Source organism: Populus euphratica, unplaced genomic scaffold (genome assembly GCF_000495115.2).
Source record: "Populus euphratica unplaced genomic scaffold, PopEup_1.0 scaffold138.1, whole genome shotgun sequence".
NCBI lineage: Eukaryota > Viridiplantae > Streptophyta > Magnoliopsida > Malpighiales > Salicaceae > Populus > Populus euphratica.
In genome coordinates, this window is record NW_011500027.1 from 389,920 (window position 1) to 399,137 (window position 9,218).

Genomic DNA, 9,218 nt, shown 5'->3' on the forward strand with positions numbered 1-9,218 from the left:
CATTCCTTCCAATAAAAGTAACCCCATGTCTTCTTCCATTCTGCTCAAAAAAAAAAAGAAGGAAATTTGTCACGAGCAAAATATAAATGATTATAATAAAAACCCAGTTCAAAAAACACATTCAATTAGTAAAATATGATTGAATTCATTCTTTTGATAAGCAAATAAAGCTACAATCTTTAAGATTGAAAAAAGAAATAGGAAGTGAGGGAACCTGATAGAGAGTGCAAAGGAGAAATCTTGCCAAGGAATTGAAACGAATTGAAAGTGCCATTTTCGCCCCTTTGTTGGGGTTTTAGGGTTTACCAGTCTCTTTGATTTGGTTCAGATTTTAACCACTGCTTGATACTATAGTTCTTTTAAAAAATTTATTCTTTTATTTTTTAGGGGAAAAAAAAAAGCGGGTGTGCCGTTCTGTATTGTTGTTATCTTTTTGTTCATAAAACCTAGTAAACTAAATCAAAATTAAAATTAAATTACATTATATTATTTGTTAATTACAAAAGCTAAATGAATGAGTGAATTTATTATAGCAGCAGAGAGATCTTCATGGATTGTAATAGTGTTTTATAGTGAATTTTATTTTATTTTATTTTATATTTTATATTTTATATTTTAATTGTGTTGATTTAAAATTAAATTTGATAATTTATTTTGATTGTTCTTGTATGATGATTTTATGATATTAAGAAAAAAAAATTTACTCAATTAATATTTAGTTTAGTAAAATAAAATTTTATTTTATTAATTTAAAATAATTAGAGTTTTTTGAAGATGTTCCAACTTAAACAAATCTTTAAGCTTCAATTATTATTATTTTTTTGCTATCAGCATGTTCTTAATTGAATATGAATGGGGAATATCTCCAACTTTTTTTTTTGTTTTAGTCTTTTGAAATATTTTTTTATTTAATTTTTTTAATTTAATCTTTTCACGTTAAATTTGTTTGGAATTGAACTTAATGATTTGTTTTAGTTGTCTAGATATAAAAACCTTAATACTTGACAAAATTAAATTAAATTTTACTAATTTAAAACAATTAATGCTTCACATATCAAATTTAAACCTAAAACATATGTTTAACTCTAGTTTTGCAAGATCAAGAATTAAAGTGAAAGGAAAAATTGATTAGTGTTGTATCACATGCGTCTTCTTGTGTGAGAAGATGTCGAGGCAACGCTTGCAACTTCCTCTAGTCTTAGAATCCTGCCTCCTTTGGTGGCATTGGAAAAAGCTTGGCGAGGGCTTGTTTGGCAAGCAAGGCATGTTGACGGAAGAGCCGTGATGGGCTCAAGCCCCCTTCCCTTTTTTTTTTTTTTTTTTTATACTCTTTTTTTTATCCTTAATTTCTAATTACTCTCTGTCTCTCTCTCTAAAACAACAAGGTTACCTATTATTTTGTTTTTATATTAAATTTTATATTTATTATTATTATTATTTATTTTATTTTGAGTATTTTTTAATTATTTTTTTAATTTCATCCTCAATGTGAATTAGTTGGAATTAAATTTCATGATTTTGTGATTTTTTTTATTTGTCTTTTATGAGGTAATTACAATCTCATATCCTGAATTATAGGTTTGAAAAATTAACCTGAGTTAACTTTGGACTTTTTTTCTTGGGTTCTTTTTTAATTTTTTTATTTCATCTTTCTACGTTGAATTAGTTTAGAATTAAACTTTAAATTTTATTTATTTATTTTCTTTCTATGAGATTATTTCAGTTTCATGAATCAGGTCATAAGCTTCATAGATTCATCAAGGTCATGAGTTTGGAAAGTTAACCAAAGTTAACTTTAGACTTTTATTTCCTTAATGTTTTTTAATTAATTTTTTTATTTTAACTTTTTACATTGTGTCAATTGAAAATTGGAATTCGTGGTTATTTTTTTATTTTTTTTCTTTTAGATTATTATAATCTTATAACCTAGTTCATGGGTTTAGTAGGTTAACTTGAGGTTTTTTTGTTATTTTTTTAAATTTTATCCTTCAGCATTGAATTATTTTGAAATTAAAATTTGTAATTTTTTTCTATTAGATTATTCAATTCTCATGACCCAAGTTGTAAGGCTTGGTATGGTACCCAAGTTTATTGGTTTTTTTTTGTTAATTGATTTATTTATTTTATTCTTCTATGTTGAGTTAATTAGAAATTATGTTTCATGATTTTCTTTTAATTTATTTTTTATAGAGTTATCCTAATCTCCTAACTCAATCATGAGTTTAGTAGGTTAACCCGAGTTAATTTTATTTTTTTTTGTTTTTTAATTTCAACATTAGATTGGTAAAGAATTGAGTTTCGTAATTTTTTTTAATTTACTTTCTATAAGGTTATTTTATTTTCATAACTTTGGTTTAGAGTTGACTTTTTTTATATTTTTTAAATTAAATATTTTTTTTTTCATTTTTATTGTTTAATATTCTATTGATTATTATCTCTTTATTATTTTTGAAGGAATGGAAAATATAATTTAGATATTATTTTATTAAATTTTTATTTTGTTATCAAGTAAGATTATAGAAATATTTTTAAAATGTTGATAAGTGTTTTTTTGTGTGCAAGTCATCATAATAATTTTTTTTATTTGGTTGATTTATTATAATTTTATTTTTCTTATATAATTAAATGAAAGAAGTTTATGGAGTGAAGTTAGGTTTATAAACCAAATCATGAATTTTTTTATTTCTTTAAAATATGATAATAATATCTAAATATTTTTTAAAATTAAAAAAATTAATCAGGCCTCCAACACACATTAACACATGTCACCAATTTAGTTTTTCTTCTAGAATATTATTGCTCTTGTTTAAACCACTGTTCAATCTCATTACTTTGTTTGGAACTTAAACTCTTTTTTTATCTCTTGATTCAGTTCATTCGTGGTGTGAATTCAATTAAGTTTGCGCTCACGTCCACACACCATCAAGTAACTAATTGCTCCCTATATTTCATATATATTTGGTGATCATTTGCTCTTATCATAATTAATTAGATTCATTGACAAAATCGTAGAAGCTGAGCTAGCTTTCTGAACTTCAATAAGATTCTGGTTGGGATGGTGCCCATCTTTAGCTTTCAAATGGGAATTGCTTGGAGTGTGCGTGGTTTTGATCTCCTCTCACGTTTCTTTGTTTCTTCCCCTTCTTCTTTCGAATGTTTTAGATTCATAACGAGGTCATTTAACTTGCTTATAATGTAGAACATCTGTATAGTTGTCGGATTTGATCACGAGTTGATTTGAAAAAATACTAGGTTATTATGTCATTGAATTGACGCGTAAATCATTAAATAATATTGTTTTTTTTCTATTCTAAGTGTTGACCGAATAGGTTTGAACTAAATTTTACTGGGTTGACTCTAAAACTGATTGCATTAAAGGGTTTTTCCAAATTAATTAGATCCATAAAAAGATGTCATGAATGCTAGTTGAAGACGATAAAGCTGGAAAAAAAAATGGAGTCTGGCGATTCCTGTAAGAAAAACACAGAGGGGGAGAGGACGAGAGAGACAGATGGTGCCTAGGCTAGCTCCTTGTTCAATTGTCCAGAGCATTCCTATAAGGAAATCTTTCCGAAATATTCCCTAATCATGAAATGAAGAATAGATTCAAGCATAATCCTCTAAAGCCTGCAGAGAAACTTTGCCACTCCAAATTTGATATTTGCAGCTTTTAATGAATATTTTAATGAGCAATTGACTATTTATTTAATTCCTGCACAAGTTAGATCTTCTTTAAAAATATTGAAGTGAGGTTCAAATTAATTTGTTTCAGCTACATAAAAATAATATGTCAAAAAATCATCTTAATTTAAATTTTTAGATAAGGTTTTATAATATGATTTATATAATTCTTTAACATATCTCTTTAAATAAAAGTTTTTTAGACTTGAAATTTACATAAATTCATTTTATCTTGTGTTTAATTTTTATCAAATAAATAGAAATGATGAAATTTAAATTCGTGATCGTTTGATCATCAAAGTTCTGATACCATGTCAAAAAACCATCTCAACTCAATAGTTTAAACTGTTAAATTAAGTTTTAGAATATAATTTATATTATTCTCTAACATATTATTGCTTAATTACAATAATATCTATCATTTTTTAAGCCAAGATTCCTCTCTTAATCTCGTATATATTTCCAATCAATATTTTTTTTAATATGTCCAGCCATTACATAACATAATCAAAATTATTTCAAAGATTCATATTTTTGAAAAAAAAATTAATTTTTTTTCCAATATCCAGAACTCTTCCTTCTCCTTAATCTTTGTTTAATTTGAATGAATTGTCAAGGTAAACAACACGCAACTAATTTTTTAGCTACCAATTTGATATTCTCCAAGCACGTTCGCTTTCAAGTAAGCATTGATTTATTTACTGAATTAATTTTAATGGTTTCACAAATTAATATTAAAGTTAGATGATTTCATACGAGTTTGAATATTTTTGTAATGGAGGAGATATGTTCATAATTATTAAATTTCACACGATTTAATGGATTGATTAATTTGATTCAGAGAATTGATGTGTTTAATTTGCTGATGTTCTATTTATCACATGAATTATCTCGCAAGTGGGATGGTCTTTCTTCTTTCAGCTTCTCTTCCTTTGATACTATGGGTCTTCATTTTTTGCTTGAGATCCCAGGGATGAGAGTTTTTTTAATATAATTTTTATGGCAGCACCGTGGCATCTGCCCCGATCTTAATTACACTTTAATGAATTGTGTAGTACGGTTAAAAAATTAATTTAATTTTAAATTTTAAATAATTAGATAAAGTTTTAAGATATAATTTATATTATTTTTAATATATATTTTAATTAGGTTTGAAATTTATACATATTTATATTATTTTGTATTTATTTTTTATTAAATAAATAGAGATCGTGAAATTCAAACTCATGATTATTTAATTATTAAAATTTTAATATTATATTAAAAATTATTAATTATTAATTATTTTAATTTAAAAACTTAAATTAAGAGTAGATTTCAAAATATAATTTTGTGACACGCGGCAACAATCAGCTAGGGGTTTTATCTCTTTTGTAACCTTTGCAATGCAATGAATCTACTAGTAGTGGAACCCGACCACCTGAATGTGTTCCCTTCACCATGCCTTGGTCAGTGCAGGTTATCCTCTGTCAAAGGTATTCAACGCAACGATGTCCAATCTCCTTCACTTCTGTCCCTTATCACAAGCATTTGGTTGACAATTGCAACTAATTGAAATGCTTAATTATTTGATTGAAGATGTTCCATTTTGGATTTGAAGAAAGGTTAAAAGATGTCCAAATTCCTAAGGGAAAGAGATAGCATTGAATATGGTTGGCACTGTTAGTGATACGACAATAATTTGCATGTTGCTTTCCATGGCTAGCTAGGAATTTGTACGTAGATGGCTATAGATCTTTGGCAATGACGGTTTCTTAAATGTTTTCCTGTTTTAGTTTAGAAGTGTTACTGTTTTCGACTAGAAGTTGTTTAATTAACAGCAGTCCCGATCTCTGGACGCCCTCATCGTTTGAACAGGTTGCTGAAGACAATTAACACGGCGCCCTCCATTGGAAGTAATTAATTTTCTTAACATCCTCTCTTCGCAAATCACATCCACTCTAACAGGATAATCAAGGCTTTAGATCAGGTGATGTTTACCAAGCATTAAAACTAGGAGTTTTTATTAAAAAGAAAAGGAGATTTTCCTCAACGCTCAGCAGAATGAGTTTTGCTTTTATCCACAAGAAACAGTAGACGGCAGATTGCATGAAAGAGGATTCGACACCCAGTCAATAGGGAAGCCTGTAGTTAGAGCTCTTGTAACCACTGAAATGTTGCCACATTGCCTGTAACTTCATCATTCTGCTCTCCATATTTTACCAGGGAAGCAATTGGAGTGCCGACAACGAGGCTACTATGGCTAGCTACGATCTTAGCTTGAGCACCACGAGTTCCTCACCATGTTTCCAAGGTCACTGAAACACTGACAATGGGGACAGCTTATCAGGCGCACCACAGAAACAGAGGTGGTAACATGGAAAAGACAAAATGGACATGCATGATCAGTGGGAGGGACGCAGGATTGTTAACACGGTCAAACTTAGGGTAAATTTTTTCCAACCCACTTCCAGGTTTCCCGACATGTTCTTGGATGACCTCACACCCTAGCCACTCCTTAACGGGTTTTTAGCATATTTAAAAAGAAAATATTGAAAAAATAACATAATTAAAACAAATTGATAAAATAAGATAGTTTTTTTAAATTTCATGATTACAATACATGATTTTTATTATAACGTATGATATTCAGAATAAAAATATTAGATAATTATAAAGACTAGAAAAGAAAGAAGAAAAAACATAAATAAAAATAAATCCTAGAAACACATTAATCAATATCATCAATATTATTAAAAAGAAAATCATCAATAACCCGAGGGCGCCACCTTTTAACAAAAAGAGTTCTTTGATATTATTTTAACATGCTTGGCCTAACTTGGCCTCTCTTATCTAGTGGTCGGTCTCCTATAAGAGAGCATGTGTGATCAACACTCAAATCATTTCTCGTTTAGGTGTGAAAATTGATTGCTTCATATTTCATTCTATGTGTTGATATCGTGAGTGTAAGTTTTCAGACCAAATCATAGAACTTAAGAATGTTTTAGTATCCTTTTCTCCTGTATGGTGAGCAGCAAAATTTATGCCACGATCACAGAATTGATAGCTAGTTTTGGCTCTACTTGGAGAAGCAATGGATTAATGGTGTGCCGTGCCTCATCATTACATCATGGAAATAATTAGAGACGCAAAACCTAGTTGGATTTATACTTTACTAAGAAAAGAACAAAACTAATGACATCTTCTTTAGCTAATCTAGGACACACAGGAGTACTTTGGTGCTAGGTACCCTACATCTAGCCTACATGGATTACATGTATGAACGAAAAATCTGTCCTGTCGATAGTCTGTTCTTACCTTCTTTGAAATAATTAAGTAGATGATGACACAGCAAATCCAATGAGCACATGAGTAGCTGCTTTCTCTACACTTATTTCTATCAGTGAATTAAGAACCCCACTTGCATGATCCTAATTAGTGCAGATCTTGACAGCTTAATGAATTAGGAAGAAATTTTCCAGTCATTAATATTGATCGATGCACGAGATTAAGTAAGAAATTCTAACCTTGTTAAGAAGGTCAAAGAAGTGGGAAATGAAAATGCTCGAAACAGGAAGAGAAATTAAGATGCACTAGCTATGAGAAATTCCGTAATCTTCCAATCACTCTCGGTGTGTGTTTATACATACACACACTATATTAAATAAAAAAATATGTAATGATAAAAAAAACTATTTAATATTGGTATTAAACTCACATCAAAATATTGATATTAAAATTTTCTGATTTAATTTCTTGTATAATTTAAATTTAAAATTAAATAATATAGAAATTATATCTTGTTAACTCAACCACTTTATAGATAACTCAACCAATAATATAGAAATTATATCTAGATGGATAATCTAGATGATTAATAAAAAATATTTGAAAGTAAATTAAGAAACAAAACTTTTTTATTATTCAAAAATAAACAGTAAAAGAGGGGGGGTCACCCTGGACTCTTTCAGCATAGAATATAATATATTCACATCATAAAAGGAATTCAAATATTGTGACATAAAGACTAAAAAATACTAAGGAATAATTAGACCCAAGACTTATAATGATTTGAAAAAAGGAGTGAAAAAAAGATGGTAGAGTAAATTTAAGTGCAGCTAGATCTGCTGCACTTGTGATTGTTCCACCCTTGTTGGCATTATTTCTACTTTTGAAGAGAAATGTTTCACCTTTTATGATGGCATTTCCGTGGACAGATAGCCAGCCACTGTTTGTATATATTGAGTGCAGTACTGGACGCAGAAAATGAAAGACCAAAAAGATAGTTACAAAACTAGTGTTTAACCTAAACTGGTTCCATTCACATGTTGTTGTACTACATTGAATTATTTCCACTTCTACACAAATTTATATTATCCTTTTTATGATGTTCGGCTCTTAGATATGAAGCCATTATTTGCATGAATATGCAATAAAATAAAGATATAATTACAAAAACTAAATTTCACTTTCTCTTCTCTGTATTTTTATAAATTAAACAAAATAGAATATAAACTGTTATTAAATATATAACTATAAAAAACATTTTTATAATTATAAAATGGTAGAGAAACAAGTATTCACTGCTTCCAAACCGCCGCAAAAATGGAAGGCGCTGCTCACCAAAATGATGGGCTTAATCATCCATGTTAATACCTGCTGATACATGTAATATGTACGGATATTGTTTATTAATGGTTTCATACATGCGATAAACACATGTATCTTGCGATGATATTGTAGCTTCATGATCCAGGTCCTATGAACAGAGAGAGACCGGCTTTTTACAAAACAAATGGAAACTGAAATAAAATAAAACATGTCAGGGAAAAAGATGCAAATTAACGAGGGAAATATTGGAAGGCAAGACGTAGTGTGAAAGGAGGAATTACAACCAATTTGCAAGTCATCCTAGGAAATGCTTTCAGTGGGAAGAAGAATTATATTTACTTGCTACACCAGGTTGTAACCACTAACACCAATAATTGGGCAACAAGCACTTACCAAGACAAACGAGAAATGATAGGTACACAAGCATGGAGGCTATGAATATATATTTCATCTTTTGCACGAATGATATTGGTGAAGTAAATGGATAGGTACACAAGAAATGATAGGTACACAAGCATGGAGGCTGCTGAATTCAAATAGATGCTTATTAGGTCGTCAATAGGAGAAGTAAATGGAGCAATAACTTCAATAATAGTAGTTTGTTGGGCACAAAAAGAGATAAATTTACAAATATTAAAAGATGGGAACCATTCTAGGGATATCGTCCCAGTGCTGGGATCTAAGACTCCAACCTAAGCTAACTTTCTAGGTTGACCTTTTTGGTGTTTCCCGCATTCAAACTGTCAGCCTCAAGTTCACACTTTCTCCCCTTTCCTCTGCATTTATCCACACAGAACTACGCACCCCCCAGGCCCCTACACGCCCAGCTATGAAGACAGTATTGTAACCCAGAACACCCCAGCGAGCACACGAAGCTTGAATGGTGTCTGACCTTAAATTGGCCTCCCGTGGCAGGAAGGGGAGAAAGGGAAAGAGGTGAGGTGAAA

The 9,218-nt window shown here is 29.7% G+C and overlaps 1 protein-coding gene across 1 annotated transcript in view; it reads right to left on the reverse strand.

Moving 5' to 3' along the window:
* The window catches only part of LOC105142269 (DNA repair protein recA homolog 2, mitochondrial-like), a gene marked incomplete at its 5' end in the record, with an annotated part of 4,798 nt that extends 4,496 nt beyond the window's left edge, over positions 1-302 (reverse strand). Inside the window, 2 exons of the mRNA XM_011049822.1 lie at positions 1-40; positions 215-302. Of these exons, the coding sequence (XP_011048124.1) occupies positions 1-40; positions 215-302 (128 nt within the window). The remainder of the gene's footprint in view (positions 41-214) is intronic.
* Between the last annotated feature and the right edge of the window lie 8,916 nt (positions 303-9,218).